General features: G+C 43.4%; 1 protein-coding gene across 1 annotated transcript in view; it reads left to right on the forward strand.

Moving 5' to 3' along the window:
* Window positions 1-18361, forward strand: part of LOC122801243 (high density lipoprotein binding protein) — a 1918659-nt gene extending 1900298 nt beyond the window's left edge. The window contains exon 28 of the mRNA XM_044070795.1: window positions 10541-18361. Coding sequence (XP_043926730.1) covers window positions 10541-10633 — 93 coding nt within the window. The 3' untranslated portion in view covers window positions 10634-18361. The remainder of the gene's footprint in view (window positions 1-10540) is intronic.
* The last annotated feature ends 1302 nt before the right edge of the window (window positions 18362-19663 follow it).

Consider the following 19663-nt stretch of genomic DNA (forward strand, 5'->3'; position numbering starts at 1 on the left):
TTTGTCCTTGAAAGGCATGCATAGCTTAAGCAATAGCCCTTGCCAGACCATGTAAAATTTAAATTATTGGATGCATCCTTGCACAAAGACAACTTATTTGGCAGAAAGACAGAGGAGGTCTTAAAGATGGAAGGAAAATATAAATCTGTGCAGACAGCTGAGGATTTCCTACAGGTCCAGCCACCCAGGTTCAGCAGGCGTTGCCCCTCCAAGCACTGATACTTGCCTGCTCCCACCAGGTCAGTTCAGCCAAGACACCAGGGAAGCAGACCCCCCCCCCCCCAGACAGCATCCACAGGGAATGCAGAGATCAAAACAGTGGAATCCCTCCACTTCCAAGCCAGGGAGTTCTAAGCCACCCCCTCATGGTAAGAACTCACAATGACTCTCCTCTTCCACCTCCTCCCTCTGCCCACCAGCAGTTATTCCTAGGAAGAAAACTCTCCTTTCACGCAAGCACCTGGGCCACCATTACCAATGACTGCCGAGTCCTCCACATAGTGTCCCAGGGGTACAGATTTTCTTTCCACACTCTTCCAACCCCAAAAGGGTTCCCAGATCTACCTCTAAACCAGTGGGTAGAGGTGAAAAAGCAAGTCTTTTCTGTGCTTTCTGAGGGCAGTAGAGCACGTTCCTGCAGAACAGATAGGCCAAGGTTTCTACTCCAGACTTTTTCTGGTACCCAGAAAAGAGGGTACCTGGTTGTCCCATCATCAATCTATCCATTCTAAACACCTTCCTGGTGATAAGTTCAGAATGCTCACCCTCCAGCAACTGCTACCCATGCTCTCCAAGGATGCTTGACTAGCCACCCTAGACCCAAGAGGCCTACCTCCACATTCCTATCAGGGAATCATGCAGGAAATTCAGGGCAGGATCTCTGCATTTTCAGTTCTCTGCATTTCCCTTTGGCTTATCTACTGTTCCCAGAGTTTTCACAGTGTCTGGCTCCCGCCATTGCTTTTTGCAGACAAAGAAATATTCACATTTACCCATACTTAGATGACTGCCTAATTCAGTCAGACAGGAAAAGCTGCTCAAGCACCTGGCCTTTGTAAAGTCCCTACTGACCTCCCTAGGGTACACTATCAACGAAAAGAAATCAAAACTAGTACCCACCCAAAGATCATATTCCTGGTAGAAAGCCTGGACACAGCATCCCAGATGGCATTCCTTACACCAGAAAAGCATACTTACCCGACAGCCTACTTCTCTCAACTAGCCACCAGACCCCAGTTATTTGCAAGGAAAATCCTGCAAGCTCTGAGGTTCATGACATCTTGCATTCTACTCATTCCGTATGTCAGACTGCATATGAGGAAACTTCAGTGGTACCTAAAAATCCTTTGGTGTCAACACTGTCAAGACCTGGAAACTCTTATACCAATGATACCTCGTCTAAGGAAAGATTTTCTTTGGTGGGGAGCAGCATGCTCCCACAACAAGGGACTACCTTTCTCACCGCCGCCCAGACCCTCTCCATAGACGCATCAGACTATGCCTGGGGTGCACACCTGGATGGCAGGTGCATACAGGGCCAATGGAGCCCACAGCAAATCCATCTGCACATCAGCCAAAAAGAGATGTTAGCTGTCCAGCACGCATTGACAGCTTTCAGGCACCTTCTGTCCCAGGGGCTCTCCTGATCAAAACAGACAACACCACTGTGATGTGGTATATCAACACGCGGGGAGGGACTCACTCCTACCCTCTGCAGGCTGGCCATGACCCTTTGGCACACAGCCTCTGCCAAAGCACAATTCCTGCCAGGTTCTCTAAACTCTCTGGCAGATCACTTAAGCAGAAATCTTCTGGATCCACACGAGTGACAGCTAGACAAACCAAACCATCAGCCTAATAACTCAGAAATGGGGCACACCGAAGGTTGACCTCTTTGCCTCCCACACTAAACATCAGCTCAGCAAGTTCTGCACCAGGGAGCATCACTGCATGGCTTGGAAAGTGGATGCCCCGTCCTTCCCTGGGTCAGTCTGTCGGTCTGTGCATTTCTTCCACTACTTCTCATCACCAGGGTACTGCTCAAAATAAGGGAGGAAAAACCAAAGACAATTCTTATTGCTCCAGACTGGCCTTGCCAGCACTGGTACCCACTGCTGCGCAGCCTGTCCCCTCCATCACCATGGCATCTCACTCCGACCCCAACCCTTTTGACCCAGAGGGAAGGAAAATTCATGCATCCCCAATTGCAGACCCTCAATTTGGCAACCTGGCTTATTCCTGACCACCGATCAATCTGCCAGCCTCAGTAAACAGGTTCTAGATGTTATACGTGAGGCCAGACGCCCTAGCACAAGAAGGTCTTATGCTGAAAAATGGAAAAGGTTCTGCACCTGGATTCAGGCTAAGGGAGCCGATGCGGCACAGCCCTCCCTACCTCTTGCCCTGGATTACCTAGCTGACCTGCTCCACAGTGGTCTCTTCTTCCTCTCTTAAATTTCATGCCTCTGCTATCTCTGCTCATTTCCACACTGAGTACCCCCTTTTCTTACACCTTCTGATCAAATAATTCCTAAGAGGGGCTAGCCACCCAGAAGAGCACCTCCCCAGCTGGGGACCTTAACTTTGTGTTGGAAAAGTTCATCCTGCTCCCCTTTGAACCAGCATCTTCATCAGAGTTAAAATTTCTCTCCTGGAAGACAGCTTTTCTTCTGGCCATCACTTCAGTCAGAAGAGTGTCCAAGCTACAAGCACTCATGACTGTGGAGCCCTTCATTATATTCCATGCAGACAGGGTTTCCTTCAGGACTAACCCATCCTTCATGCTCAAAGTGGTGTCCAGTGTGGCTCTCAACCAATCCATTCATTTGCCCACCTTTTTCCCTAACCCACAAAACAAGGGGGAAAGAATCCTGTACACACTAGATGTGCACAGACAGCTCCGATTCTATCTAGACGGGACTAAATCATTCAGAAAGTCTGATCAATTACTGGTTAGCTTTGCTGCAGGGGCAGAGGGCAAAGCCATCTCCAAACAATTTCCAAATGGATAGCACACTGCATCCATTTCTGTTAAAAGCAACATGGAAATCCTCCCCCTAAGGGGGTCAGGACTCGCTCCACCAGAGCAGCCTCCACCTCTGCAGCTTTCCTCTGTGTCCCCACCAGGAACATCTGCTCACACTTTCACCAGGCATTACCACCTCCCTAGCTTCTCCAAATCCAGAGCAAGCTTTGCCACTGCAGTCTTGCAGGGAATCCTAGCCAGCCCCTAGTTTCCTTGACTGCCTCCATCCTTTTCCTCAGGTTTGGGAATCAACCCAAATGTGATGACTGCAGCAGTGAAACACTAAGAACATAGTACAGTTGTGTACACTTACCATAAATGTAGATGTTGGAGTGTATTCACTGTTGCAGTCCTGGATGTCCTTCAAGGATGCATCTGCAGTCATAACATATGGGTTGTCCTGCCTCAGGCAGCCCTTCAGTCGGCCGGATTCCAAAGTCTGGGTCTGGCCTCGGCTTATGTCGCACTTTCCCCGACGTCAGAGCGGCTGGGGTATAAAAGCATCAGCCGACGCCATTTTCCTCAGTCTTTCTTACCGTGCGGTGCCCGAAACAGAAGCTGTTCGCAAGTGCTGGTCGGTCAGATCCAGTGAATTCAGCTACCGAAGACTTCGAAAAAGCTAAGTACCCCGTTGGGGACTCTTTCTTGTCTCAGCCGATGTCAGACAAAGTAAATAATTGTTTAACTTGTGGGAAATAAATACCTCATAAGGATTTCCATTCCTACTGCCTTCCTTGCTTAGGCCCAGACCACGACGTATCGGCCTGTTCAGCCTGTGCTTCCTTCAACTGACGAACTCTTAGACGTCGGTCGGAGTTTGCAGAGGAATTTTTTGGGGCCCGTTTTGCATATAAAATGCCGTCGGAGACTCCGACATCGCATTTGGTGAAAAAACGGAAGGACAAGGACCGACACTCGCGGCCCACTGTTTCGGCTAAAACCACGGTAAGGCCTACCGCGAGTGTCTCTGTTTCAGCCGAAACAGAGTCCTCGGAGATTCCTTCTTCCGAACCCATTCAACCGACCACCGCTGCCCGGGAGGCCCCGGCTGAGTCTGCTACCGAGCTACCTACCAAAACCAGTGTCCAGGAAATGTCCGACACCATACCTTTGGACATTTCTACTCCTGCACGTGGGGCAGCTAGGCCCCCTGCTTCCATGTCCATTAAGGCCTTTTCTAGGGCTAAAGCTGCTAAACTTTCTAAAGCTTTGCCTCCCAAGACTACCTCCCAGAGGCCTTCCTCTAGTTCTCAGATCCTCAGCCTTTCAGAGGACCTTATTTCTTTAATTAGAGGTTCACAACCTCACCCGGACAGGGCCTCTCACCCTCCACCAGACAAAAGGCCCAGGACTGACCCCTCTGACCCACACTCTTCAAATGAGTCCACGGATGGGTCTGAGTTGTCAGACCACCAGGAGCAGGCTTATTCGCCCTATGAGGATTCTGATGCTGAAGAATCTATCCCTTCGGCCTCCCCTCCTGAAGAGTTTTCCTTTGGTGAGACTCTACACTCCATGAGAGAGCATTTTCAATGGCAAGGTCAGGAATTCTCTGATTCTAGAAAAAGATTTAAGGACCTTTTTAAATTTGCCTCAACATAGGCCCTTAGCTATACCTCCTGTTTTGAATGTAATTGATGATGTGTACAATGATGTCAGTACAGCCCCTGATACTCTCCCTCCTGCCCCTGCCAAACCTGATAGATACTACAGGGTCCCAGATTCTCATTTCCATCTGTATAAAGCCCATTCTGCAGACCCAGAAACTATTTCTCAGGGCCCTAAAGGGGTTGCGGCCGCCACTGTCAAAAATCCTCTACCCTCTGATAGAGAGTCTAGAGCTTTAGAGAGATGGGGAAAGAAGGTATATACTTCTGCAACTCTTTCCGTCAGGGCATTAAATTGTCAATTTCATATGATACAGTACCAAGAGTATTTGTTAGATGAACTGAATAAGAAACTTTCTTCTCCTGAACCCCTTGACCGTAAATCTCTTCAGGATTTGGTACACAACTCACAGCAGGTTAGTAATCATTTCTTAAAATGTGGCTATGATGCATTGGAGGCTTCATTTAGGTCAGCTATGACTGGGGCAGTTATTCGTAGGCATGCCTGGCTGAAGGAACAATCTTTGCCAGACCATGTTAAAGCAAAACTCCTGGATGCTCCAATGGAGAAACAGAATTTATTTGGCTTCTCTGCTCAGGAGGTCTTAAAGTTTGAAGAAAAGGCAAAATCTGTGCAAACAGTTAAGGATTTCCTGCAAGTACAACCACCGAGATTCAGCAGAAACTGGCCTACTAAGAATTGGTCCTTTCCAGACTCGGACAGAGCCCAGAGAGGCAGGAACAGACGCCCCAGAGGAAGAGGCCAATCGAAGGGCTCCTACAGAGGCCGTCAGTGGCAGCCTGCCAACCAGAGGAGTAGTGCAACAGCAGCAACAACAACTACTACTACACCAGGACAGGCTCAATGACTTTACTCTGATTCCGCCTACCAGGGCTCAACTGGAAGCGCCCTTGGGCGGAAAGCTTGCTTTATTCTCAAAAAACTGGCATTATATTACAAGGGACACATGGACACTGCAAATAATAGACAAAGGATACAGGTTCCACTTCCACACTTTGCCAAAAAGAAACGGAATGCCAAACCTACCACCAAATCAGAGGGCAGAGGCTTTAAAGCAGATCAACTTGCTTCCAATGAAAGCTATAGAAAAGGTACCACTTTCAGAACAAGGCCAAGGATTTTACTCAAGACTATTCGTTGTACCAAGAAAAGAAAATCAATGGAGGCCTATTCTCGACCTGTCCGCACTGAATACTTACCTCATTGTGCCAAAATTCAAGATGCTGACCCTACAGCAACTTCTTCCCATGTTGGGCAAGGAGTCTTGGCTGGTGACTCTAGATCTCAAGGAGGCATACCTGCAAGTCCCTATTCGACCAAGTTGCAGAAGACACCTCAGATTTCTTGCAGGATCAGAGCATTATCAATTCTCAACATTGCCCTTTGGCTTATCTACTGCGCCCAGAGTATTCACGAAATGCCTGGCATCAGTAATTGCACACTGCAGACTTCAGGGGATTCAAATCTACCCATATCTGGACGACTGCCTTATACAAGCGGACAACAAGGGAAATTTGATAAAGGACTTGGCCTATGTCATCCACCTGCTACAGGCCTTGGGATACACAGTCAACATCAAAAGTCAAGACTTGCTCCATCGCAAAGGATAACCTTTTTGGGCGCAGATCTGGACACAACCACCCAAATGGCCTTTCTCACAGAAGAAAAACAAAAACAACTTCCGGATTACTTCATGATTCTGTCAAGACAAACTCAGCTTACTGCAAGGAAAATCCTGCAGGCCCTGGGTTACATGGCATCCTGCATAATTCTGATACCACAGGCCAGGCTGCATATGAGAAAATTACAATGGTACCTAAGGAGTGTATGGTCTCAACACAGTCACAGTTTAGAAACTTTGATACCAATCATTCCTTGCCTTCAAAAGGAATTCCTGTGGTGGGCTCAGGCCTGCCAGTCCAACAGAGGGTTGCCTTTCAACAAACCAAAACAAAACAAACCATCACCACGGACGCTTCAGACCGAGGATGGGGAGCACACATGGAGGGCAAATGTATCCAAGGCCTATGGTCTCAAGGGCAGGCTACGCATGCACATAAACCAAAAGGAAATGCTGGCAGTGATGCATGCAATCGAGGCTTTCAAACCCTTCCTCCATCAAGGCCACCTGTTAATAAGGACAGACAACACCACGGTCATGTGGTACATAAACAAGCAGGGAGGCACACACTCCTACCCTCTATGCCGGCTGGCTATGAATCTATGGGAACTATGCCTGAAACTCAATATCCAACTACAGTCCCAGTTCGTGCCAGGAAAAGAGAATACACTGGCAGACAGCTTAAACAGAACTACCATGGATGCACATGAATGGATGCTGCACCCAGACATCTTCCAACTCATAGCAAAGGCATGGGGAATGCCGGAGATAGATCTATTCGCTTCCCCCCTCAACCATCAATTGAAGACATTCTGCTCAAGGACATACCCCCCACAAGCTTGGAGGGTGGACTCTCTCTCTTTCAGCGGGAAAGCTCTAAAAGTATATGCCTTCCCACCTCTCCCATTAATGTACAAGGTTCTACTGGAGATCAGGGAGGAACAGCCAAGAGTGATTCTGATAGCTCCAGACTGGCCAAGGCAACACTGGTATCCATTGTTGAGGAGCATGTCACAGGCAAAACCATGGCCTCTTCCCCTATGGCCTCTTCTGACGTAGAACAATTTCAAGATCATGCATCCCAACTTGTAAACATTGCAGCTAACTGCCTGGAAAATTCCTTAAATCCCAATCAAAATGTTTTATCACAGAGAGTGAAGGACATTATCATGGAAGTTTGCCGGCCTTCCACAAGGAAGACATACTCAGCTAAATGGAAAAGATTTCTCATTTGGAACACATCAAAAGGCTCAGATGTGACTGGCAAGCATGACACATATTCTGGAATACTTAGCAGAATTGTTCCACAATGGCCTGTCCTATTCTTCCATTAAGATTCATGCCTCAGCAATTTCAGCAGAATACAATGTGGATCCACCTATCTTCACACCCTCTCCTCAGGCAATTTCTGAGAGGGATCAAAAATATTAAACTTCCAAGAAAACCCCCTCTACCTCCTTGGGATCTCAACTTTGTGTTGGAGAAACACTTCCTCCTTTTGAACCAGCAGCATCAGCGGATCTACAGTTTCTGTCTTGGAAAACTGCATTCCTTCTGGCAATTTCAGCAAGAAGAGTATCTGAGTTACAAGCATTAATGGCAGTACAGCCATTTCTTATCTTCCATCAGGACAGAGTTTCACTAAGAACCAATCCTACTTTTATGCCCAAGGTCGTATCGAGGGTATCCTTGAACCAAGCTATTCACTTCCCTACGTTCTTCCCAAATCCACAGAATAGAGGGGAAAAACTTCTGCACACCCTGGATATACACAGACAACTACGCTACTACTTGGACAGAACTAAAAGTAGCAGAAAAACTGACCAACTATTTGTAGCATATGCTACTGGGGTGCAAGGAAAAGCAATTTCCAAACAGACAGTTTCAAAATGGATAGGAAATTGCATTCGATTTTGTTACTCCTTTCATGGAAAGACAGTTCCTGCAAACATCAGGCCTCATTCCACAAGGGCCACGGCCACCACTACAGCCTTCCTATGAGTGGTGGCTACCAAGGACATTTTAGAAGCTGCTACTTGGAGCTCCGTGCATACATTTACCAAACATTACAATCTACCTTTATACTCGGATCCAGAGCAGGTTTTGCTACTGCAGTCCTGCAGGGGATCTTAACTACACCATCCTTTTCTTGGTACCTCCTCCCCCAGATTGGCTATGGTATTCTACCCATATGTTATGACTGCAGATGCATCCTTGAAGGACATAGTACAGTTTTGTACCTACCATAAATGTAGATGTCCGATAGGTATGCATCTGCAGTCAGGTTTACCCTCCCTCCTACCCCTCTGTGGTATCCCTAGGGTGCTTACCCCTCTTTAGCTAGCTGGGTGAATCTATTATGGTGTATTTGTTTGTATATACATGTGTGTGTATATATATATATATATATATATATATATATATATATATAATTTTGCAAATGTTTGGAACTTTATTGCATTTATCCAAATTTAGCCTTCCTAGAGGGCACCTGGCATCTGGGGCAAGAAAAACTGAGGAAAATGGCGTCGGCTGACGCTTTTATACCCCAGACGCTCTGACGTCGGGGAAAGTGCGACATCAGCCGAGGCCAGACCCAGACTTTGGAATCCGGCCGACCGAAGGGCTGCCTGAGGCAGGACAAACCATATGTTATGACTGCAGATGCATACCTATTGGACATCTACATTTATGGTAGGTACAAAACTGTACTTTTCCCTCCCTCCATCTCCCTCTCTCTCTCCTTACAAGGAACTTTTTGGTATTTACTTTCTACTGGTGGGGTTCTAAAACCATAACCCGGCTCCCACTTGGGAGCTCCTGACTGGGAAAGAAAAACTGGTGTAATGGTGTCTGCTGCATCACTTTATACTACTGATGACCTGACTTCAATCCTGAAGTGAAAGCAACCAACGCAGCAGTACTAAGCCTCTGGTATTCGGGGTGGCCAAGGGCTACCCTGGCAGGGATAACACTAATGTGATGACTGCAACAGTGAATACACTCTAACATCTACATTTATGGTAAGTGTACACAACTGTACTTTTTGGCTATCCTGGCACTGTCCATAAAACCTCCATCTTCATCCAAGAGTGTTTATCCTTGTTTGACCATCAAAAACAAATGGTACTCTGCCTTTTCGTTGGTGTACCTTGCAGCATTTGATAGCCCCTTTTTTCACTGAGTGCTGTAAGTTGTATGAAATCCATTTTCCCTAGGTGTCTGCCATCTCATGGTTGATTTTTAAAATGAGTAAAGTAGGTTTCTGCATAACCCATTTGTGGTCTTTGTGGGCTAGGCTGCTAAGGTTAATGGGGTGAAAATGGTGTGGCACCACAAGAATTTCTTTGAGTTGCTTTCATTCACAACACGTCTGTAGTTTTGTGTCTGCAGTTTGTCATCGAAATTCCGATTCATAGGTAGTTATCAAGCTTGCTGTCTAGAAGACCATTAAGGAGCCCAGTCCAAATTCCCAACTGGCCCAGAGTGCTGTCTAGTTAAGTGACTTGCTCAAGATCACACAGTAGTCAAAGGAATGTGGAAAGATTTAAACCCTGTGCCTTTGGCAAAGGAAGCAGGAGCGTTAGTCTTTTGCACTGCCAGTGCGTAGCGACTTTGTTGGCTTGTTACCAGTTACTTGACTTAATTATAATTGCATACATTTAAAATTTGTGTAATGAGCCCACCTGCATGACTCGGGAGGGACTCCTGCCTGCAGCCCAAGTGACTAGGATTCACTTAGTGGCCTTGGGACTGAAGGATCTAGACACTGAGTGGGAGAAGTGAAGGGGCATGGCCTGTTCACCTTTTCCTGAGGGAGGGTGGGGTCTGTGTGGATTTGGGGGCACATACGATAAACTTTCCCTGGTGGAGTCCAAAGAGACCACTTGTCATACTGCAAGGGGAGATGTGGATTGCTTTTAGATAACACCCCTAGCAGAAGTGAGGGAAAGTCCTTTGCCATCAGTCCATTTATTCCACCCCTCCATCTTGCTGTGAGAGCTTTGCAGTGTTAAGGCCAAGGGAGACAAATGAAAATGTAAACTACCCTGATGGCTGCCACTTGAAGGGAAAATAGACTGATAGGACAGGAGAGAGGATCTGATGGTCCACAGCCAGCAGGTGTACAAAGCTCAATTTTTTTTGTGTAATTATGGATTAGTTTCTGGCAATATTGCACTGTTACAATCTTAGTCATGCAACCTGTGAAGCTGTTATTTTTGTTTAATTTCATCTGTTCATTTTTTTTTCTGTTCCCTTTGCAGGCTCCAGATATGAGCAGCTCTGAGGATTTTCCGAGTTTTGGTGCTACAGTGGTTCAGAAGGTCGTTTCCCCTTGGGGACCCAAACGCTTCTGATCAAACAGTCGAACATCACCAGGCTGCTGACCTCTGATCTATGAAATTTACATGTTTGTATCCTGTTCTACTGTGCAGCCAGTTGTATTGAATTCACCTAGGAATTTAGTTCCTGTGTCATAACACTTGACCTCTTCAAGAGCCCATGTCTATTTTCTTTACCCAAAATTGTAATTCCACTTTGTAAGCCAGAACCTTTGAACACTTTTCCACTGCCAGCAGCTTTCCAGCCTAAAATCTAGCTTGGGTTCCAAGCTCTTATGACCCTCAACCAAAGATGCAATGAGTGAAAGTGATCAGTATTTGGTATATAGAGCAGATCCTGTAATAAATGAGGTCACCATGGCAGTGCTGCAAAATTTGGTCCTCCACTGCCTATGGGGGAACACCTCACCCTTTCCTCTTAATTTATTGGGGCTAATTTTTGAGATAGCATCACACTGTTTGTGCAATACTGTGCAACTGGGAGCGGAGGACTTTTATTGGTGGGGTTGCAGGGCTTCAAATTAAGGCAGAAGAGATGTCTAAGGAGCAGGCAGTGCTGCAATTCCTCATTGATTAAGTGGAAGACTGGAGGAATGCACTTCAGTTCTGCAAGTGATATTAGTTTTAGCTTTTATTGTTTCTCTTTACTACCTCATGTCCATCATAATGGGTCTTGTTCTTTACACCCTGCTTTTTGGATTTTCCACATCCTTTATCGTTTTGCTTCCTGGGATTTTAAGGAACTCCAGCCTACCTTCCTGAGAAGTGCCATGTTTGTGACTTGCTGCTTTCACCTAGGGTGTCAAGTCTGAGAAGTTATGACCTAACCAGCATTTCCTTGGGGTGGTAGTAGCAATGTTTTTGAAAATGATGCATTTTCTTCTCATACTCTCCACCAAGTATGGTAGTATGTTATATGTACATGTCATTTTCAGCAATTTTTGCCATCTGACTGGATGGTGTTGCTGCCCAGCGTGCAATTTCACGCATACTTTTCCTGAATAAGAATGTGAAGCATTAGAATATATGTAAGTGTATAGCTGTGAGCACCTAGTCTCTTGATAAGGATGTTTCATCCCTTAACATACCTTCCTGTCCCAGGGTTCCTTGAGCATGGGTGTAAGCTTAATTTAATGAAGAACCAATGGAATAGATCTCGTTTGCCAGAGTACTACAATTGCAGGCCCCCAGAGCATGACTTCTACTTCTGGAAGTAAGACCTTGTTTCTGATTGTCCTTTATGCAACAACTTTGTAACTTAATGCCTTTAAAGTATCTGAATGCACAGAAACCCCTGCCAACTTGGAGGTCATCAAGTCATTGTTTATGTACTTTTCACGTATTTATGCATTTAGTAGGTGAACTTGGATTTCATTTGTTTAAACCCCAAACTCATTTTGACTGAAGTGTAAAAAAAAAAAAAAAAAAAAAAAGATTTGTTTGTTGAACAAAATTAGTTTGTTCGGGTTATCTGAGGCCCCTCAGGCTTTTTGCCAGAGTTTTATATTTATTGTGGAATTCAGCTGTCAGGTTTTTTTTTTGTTTTGTTTTAGCTAGGTTGCATTCAACTATGTGCAAATGTGTTTATAGGTAAAAGCCATCCTTGGTCAACCTAGAACTCCTTTGAGATAGTCTGGTATTCTGTCTTTGCTTTCTGGGTATTCTGTCTTTGCTTTCTTATGTGAAGAAGTTTACACATGGCATTGTGCATTATGGTGGCTTCACCTTTTCCATATGCATGGCTTGTAAACTCAGCCAGACCACTGTACCGTATTGTCTGGAAGATTTCAAAAATTCAGCATTGAAAGCTCTAGCGGACAGTGTCAGTTTTCACAAATTGTTCCCATTTGATTACTTATTTGAAATTGCTAGATGAAAGATGCTTTTGACACTTAGAGGGAAAGTACAAGGAAAAGGAATTTCTCTTCTCTTTCTAGTTTTTTGTTTCTTTTGCGTGCTGTTTTTGAGTACTCGCTGTGTGCAGCAATTGAGCCTTGCCCCCCCCCCCTCCCCATTGGTAAATTTTTTGATCTGCTCCATTTCCTAGCATCTGAGGATATAGAGATTGAAAGCTGAGTAGCCCCTGCAGTAATTTTACTGGGAAGCTAATATTTTTTTAAATCCTCCTACAGGCCAGCCTGTTTCCTGTTGGCCAGCAAGCTGGTGCAGTGTCTTCTTTGACAAGGCCCCCATAAATGTATTCTTCAGCCCACCTCTGATGTTGTGCACACAGTGTCTAGCTGCTTGTGCTTTTGAGTCTGAGCTGTTCTGGTCCTTCAGTCACAGGGCATTCCTGTATCTGGACAACATGAGTATCCTACACCAGGGATAAGTGAGATTGTGTGGCTGCTGCATCCACTCCTCCCCAGCTAACTTCTTTGCTGCCTGAGGCAGTGTCAGGGCATGTGTCCTTATTAACCCAAGAGCTATCTTTCTCCTTGTAATTTTAAAATTTCTTCTGGCCAACCTCTCCTGTAGGTTTTTCTTGCATAAAACCCAGTCAGTTATGGCCTAGCTTAATGGCTGTCTTATGGTTGGTGTATCAGTGCTGTTTTGGTCAGTTCACTGTATTTGGTTTAATGGAGTTTTTCAAAAATACATTACTTCCTTTTGGCCTGTTTTTCACGCCATGATGTCAGTATGGTTGCTGGGTTAAAAGTGTTTTAGCCCTTTGCGTGTTCATTGCGTTTTTCCATAAATCCGTCATTCTTTCCAATTTTCAACTGATCAATCAGCAGTGATATGCCATGTGGTCATGTCATCATGGCAAATGATTATAATGGAGCACTTGAACAGTTTGAGCTTAGTTTCCATTGAATTATTTGGTGATGGTTTTCCTTTCTTTGCATTGGTTCTGCTTGAATACTGTTGCCAGAGACGTAGGAGAATTTGGTCAGTAGGGGTTTCTTCATTGTTACTTGGTCAACCTTTCAGTATCCTGTAAATGTGGAGACTATATTATGCTGGGCATATTGCTGTTCTAATATGCACACTGAAGTATGCGTTGCAGTTGGTAGGTCTGCTAGTACACTTTCATTTTGCATCCAGATGTGTCCTCATTGACTAGTTTCACTTTTATTGACTTCTGCAGAGAGATAGTTTTAATGTTCTTATTCTCTGTAAAGTAGAAAGTCAGTGTGGACTAGACAGTCTTTTCTAATTTAATAGATGAAGGCTCAGCTCCACTGATGGAGGACTGTAGAATGTTCTTCAAAGCATTTCCTTGTTTTAACAATGCTGGGATGCCAGTGGAGAGATGCCAAACCAGGTTGTAATAGTCACTAGTGTAATAGCTAAAAACAGTTTTTTTCCGTCCATGTTAGTAAATGGAGAGCAATCATCACTTGCAATTATTTTTCACCTCCAGAGTATGATCATACCCTGGTATGCATTTCTGAACAGCTATCCTGTTACCAAGTACTCAGAGCAACTTGAACCTTCTGATGGATATGCACGTTACTCTGAATGTGAGCATCTAAAATTGCACAGAATTTCTCACTTTCTTTCCTAGAAAGCCAAGTGATGTCATGCTCGATCTGGACAATTGTGGTTCTTGATTGACATGATTTACTCTACACACAGGTGTTTCTGCATTTTGACATTTCCTCCGGTTTAGATGTGGCCTGGGCTGTCAATTTTGGGCATTGTGAGTTGCTTTATCCAGCACTGTGTTTACTATGACAAGTCTTGTTCCTTTTCCTCGCATCTGTGGTGTTAGTGCATTTTTATGTAGATGATTGCTGGATAGAACTGATGCAAAGCAACCACTTCCGAATGCAACTGTCTTTGAGATGGTTTGTCATTTGCCTTCCTGGGATTGATAATTGATGCATTTTGGCTTGTACACTTTTTATTCTGTCTGCCTGGTTTGTTGCAAGTCAGGCACAGCCCTTGAATGTTTTGTTTAGCTGTACAGTAGCCATTGTTCAGGTGTCATCTCTTTGGCAAAACTTAACGCAAGAATCTAATTGGACAGTGGTTCTAGTGGAACCATCACTCAGGGAATCTAAAGGAAGGACTGTTGCTTACAGGTTAACTTCATAAAGAATGTGGCCTCACCTCTGATCAGCTGTTATGGTTTTGATCACCAGCAATCCAGCAGACACAGGAAATGGAAGGGCCTAGCATTCTCCGCAGTGATGGAAGTGCTCACTTTGCCATAGATGGACAGGCAATGGCCCTAATGGCAATGCTTTCATTACTGGGGTGGCAATGTGGGCACAAAACACTTGCATCATGGCCAGAATGGCTGCCCCTCTAGTTAGCTCTCACTCATGTATTTGGTGATGGCCAGTATTAGGGAATGAAAAGGCTCACGACACATTGAGGCTTGATGTGTGCAGGGATGAATCTAAAGAGTACAAAAAAAAAATCACTGTAGCGTTCCAGCAGAAGTCTTAAATCACTCCTGTCTTCAGGTTTGCTTTGAACTCAGCACAGGAAGTAGAGGTATGGTATTTATTAGAGTGGCAGGACTAATGTGTTGTCTAAGTCTAGGTGGCTGTTTGTTCCTCTAAGCTTGGAAAATGTAGGGCCATGACAGTACAGTTGGTTAGTGACTTACCTGTTGTAACTTGCTTTAAGTGAGATCCTACAGGGAAATATCAGGGTGTGTTCCTCTAGTTAAAAGGAAGCAGTTTCTGTGCGTTATGGTTCACAGGTTGCTGGAAGTCTAATCCAGATCGCACAGTTTATGCACACTTTGCAATCAAAATGTGGCCTTCACACTGAGTTTTTTTTTTCTGGATCAGCATACTGTCTGGAAGGTGTGTTCTGTTTTCTCATTCTGTGTATACCCATTATGAAGGTTAAAGTGCTTTTAAGGGGTTTATTACTGGCATATTTATCTGCTTGCCCTAGTTTATATTTGTGCAGGGCTTAATTTGTGTGTTGTACTTTGCAGACTGGCATAGTTGTGTGTTAAAGGATAGCTACATACAGTGACACGTGCTGTACTTAGTTTGCAGGAATATTTACCAAGTATGTTTTGAACTCCATCTCTTTCCCAATGAAAATAATCCTGTTTTCCTGGATATTTTTCTTTGATCTCTACTCGGTGCTTTTTCTCTTTAGCCTTTTTATAGGAGTTGACAAGGGGGGCCGCCTGTTCCTTGTAGATTGGTAGTAAACCGCTTAACCAAGGTGCGTGTGCTGTAGTTTGTGTAATATGCCATGTAAGCACTACTTGATGTCTGAATTATTCAGCGTATTACACCTTCTGACTGGGGAGCATTCCTTATCTTGCGGTGTGTAACAAGCAGTGACAGGACTTCAGATCATGGATTGCCTTCTAGTACCTGTAATATTACATTACTGGAGCCTATGCACATGATATGTCCATGCCTAGAGGTTTGGCCCAAAATAGAAAAAAGTTTATAGTGGATTATTGGCCTGTAGAGTCATTATTTTTGTGAGCACAGATTTTACTACAGCCATTGGGCTGCAGAAGTTTGCAATGTGTGTAGCCTGTATGAAAGGTCTGCATGAAGAATTCCAGCAAATTTAGCTTTTAATTTGAATATTGTAGTGAAAGAATACATTGTTTCAGGAACAATGTTTGTGTTTGAAGTGAAGAGAGGAAATTTCTTTTTGTGACACTTCCTAAATTTGGAGATGAAAAAATGTAGCATTTTCTTTCTGGCTGAGTGGTGCTATGTTGATTAATGGCACTAAAGAAACTAAGAGGACAGTTAGCCTAGTACTAATCTATGAATAAAGGTGTTAGAACTCTGCCTATTATTGCCATGTTTCATTCAGTATAGAAGTTTAGAAAGTATTCAGAGGGATGCATCTCCTTTGGAGGTGAAACTTGGACCATATTGAGTAGGCATCACCTGACATGTATAAGAATTTTTACAGTGGGATTAACCAGTAAGACTGACTGAATAATTGTCCTTCTGCCCCCCCCCCCCTGAGGGCCATCACTGTTGCAGAGATATTTCTTTAGTCTTTATTGCTTGACTATACATTTAAAAGTTCTTTCAGTTTCCTTAACCCTGCAATACTTGTGTCTTGCAATGGTGCCAGTTGAGCAGAAGCACTGCTCTCCCCTCCCTACCTGTATCTTGACATTGAAGCTCCATATTGTACAGAGGATAGCATTATTTCCTTTCCAAAGCATGGAGGGATTTGATTATCCATCTTGCAAAGAACATAACCACTACTGCTGTTTCTAGAGAACGTCTTTGCTGTTTCTGTTCATATTTCTTAACCTGTAAGATTTGTAGTTCTACTAGGCAGTTTCCCTTAAAGAAGGAAAAGCGACTTTAAGTGGGCACAAATTGTTTTAACTTTGGTAGATTTTAAGGCTGCCTTCCATTGTGTTGTCAACCCTCCATGAAGGTCTAGCGTGATATGGTCCATTCATATTGACTTTCTTCCACCACTGTGTTCTAGCTTTCAGCTTTAGAGACTTGTATGAATTATCTTTTGCTTTATCTCCGGAAGAAATCTCTGATTAAACAAATTGTAGTAGTAAAACAAATATTGGTTGTCCAGATAACATCGTTGGCAGTGAAACTTGTACTAGGCTTCATTTAATGCTATTGTGATACTCCCTGTCAGACTAAACCAGTATGAAAAATTAGTCTTTGTTTGATTGCTCAATCTCCATTTGCAAACAGAGAATCCGAGCACGTCATTTAACAAGACAGTACTCCTAGGTTGCCCTTGCAGAGAAGCACTTAATGGCCAGTAGGCTAAACTGGCTACCATATTAGTAAAATATGTAAATGTGGATGGCCCTATTTTGGCAGGTTTCTGCATTCTGTTTGTCCACAGGTGTTTGTAATCTGTTTTAGCACTTAGATTTTTTCCACTTTGTAGCTCAAGTATCTTTGATTATAGTGAGTAAAGCAGCAGTTATTCATGGGTGTTCAGGAAGGTACTTTCTAATACCCTATTTGCCCATAAGTTAAGGAAAAATAAAACTGGCATTATGTTGTCCAGAAGGGTTACACACCTGCAGTGTGACATTTTTTTGCATAACTGACAATGGTTGAGATCTAATTGCTGCTTATGAAAGTACTCAACCCTTCTGCCCTTGATATAATGGGGTGCATTTGATTGTTTTGATATTTCTTTGACTGGGGAAGAGATGAGGTGATACAGGACTGGGGGCTTATTTAAAAAAATTCTTTCCTTTTCAGTATAATACAACCATCTTGGTCATATCTCACATTTCATTGTCATGTTGTATTCTGGGGTGGGAGTGAATTTTTCAAACGAGCACACACAAATCTTGTTCATGCCCAGAGATATTTGGAAGAGCTTAAATATACACTACACCTTTCACAGTTTGTCACTTTTTGTTGCTGCTGGTTCTAGTCCACGAATCAGTGCTCAGAAGTTTTCAGGAATTACAGGCTTTTATGTTCTTTTTAATGTTTATCCTACTCCAGCAGGTGGTAGAAACAGCTTTTCTCCTCCTGTAGAACACAATTCTGTCTTGTGTGTCTGTCTTGTGCACAATGAAGTGGTTTTTCTCCACCAGACCCTACACCCCACCTACAAGTGTAGAATTTGGTATGCTCAAGTCTGTGCCATTTGTTTTGTTCCTATTGAAGTCTTCCATGTTACAATGTTAAACATGTTTGCCTGACTTTGACCTAGTGGCCTTAACTCGGAATTAAAAAAAAAAATAGTAATAATATAAAAAAAAAATATTATGCAAATGTTTAAAGATTGAAATTTGGATGACACTGGAATTTTGTAAATCCAAAATAAAAAATAAAGTAAAAAGTGTTTTTTGTGCTTTTGTATGTCTAAAAACTGTACAACGTTCACCAGCTTTATCAGCATTTGTAAATTGTCATTTAGACTGGGGCAGTGGCTTCCAGCTTTGGTTTTAGAATGCAAGGACATTAATTTAGTTCTTGTAGAACAAACTTGCATTTTCAGGATGTGATGCAAGTAATGCCAATGATGGTGTAGATATATGCATGTATAGCTGTACACATACACGTGTGTGTGTGTGTGTGTGTGTGTGTGTGTGTGTATATATATATATATATATATATATATATATATATATGTATGCTGTGTGCAAAATTATTTTAAGTACAGAATGTTCAGTAAGAAAATTTGTCAGCATATGTAACAAATACAAGGAAAAATACAGATTCCATGAAAACTTTTTTTTTCTTTTACTTTTGTCTGAATGTGGAATCTACTAGTGATTTTCCCAGAAAAACAGGAAAGTCCATCATTGGCAAGTAGTGTATACTCACTGATTTTAATTGCCTAAGCATAAGTGTTACTTCAGGTGCGGACTAAACTGTATGAACAAGAATGGTTTGTGTGCTGTGTTCAGGAATGCATAAATTACTAATGTACACATTGCAGTGGTTTATTAAACTTGTAAATGGTTCTAACTTCTCTACAAGGAACAGACATTTGAAAGACAAATGGCTAGGTTATTGTGTTGACTTTAAGTACATACTGTGTAATGAGCAGACTAATTTTGCAAGACTGTGCTTGACCATGCTGTGCATTATGAAAATTCTTCCTTGCTATAGAGGCACTCTTCACCATTGCACTTCAAAACAGTAGTCTTGAGAGATGTACATTTGACTGACCCTGATGAGGTGAGCTTTCATGCAAGGCTAGTCTGAAAATCTGATATGGCTGGGTTAATTGGTATGCTGTCTTCAAAAGTACTAGTTCTTAGCTACTCATACAGTCTGGATTTTGTGTTTTGTACATCTGAACTTAATTGGTTCCCAAGTCTATCCAGTCCACCACTTAGAATTCAGCATTTTTTTTAACCTTGCTTTGTCTGGGTGGGTGCTGCTTGACCATCATGACAGCATACACATGAACATCTAATGTCAGCTGTGTAATTGCACTTTTCCCTAGTGTCCGTTAGTTCTTTTGTGCCACTTTCACAGTTTGCATTTCAGGCTTTACTGTTGTAAAGTTCCATTGTTTGCATTCCTTTTGTCCTCTGTGACCAAACATAAGATTGTATTGCATTTGAAGCAAAACTTATTTTCCAGTTTGTTTTCACTTTGCAGGGAATGACACAAATGTAGCTCCTCAAGGAAT

Source organism: Protopterus annectens, chromosome 4.part1 (assembly GCF_019279795.1).
Source record: "Protopterus annectens isolate FY-2018-M chromosome 4.part1, PAN1.0, whole genome shotgun sequence".
NCBI classification, from domain to species: Eukaryota; Metazoa; Chordata; order Ceratodontiformes; family Protopteridae; genus Protopterus; species Protopterus annectens.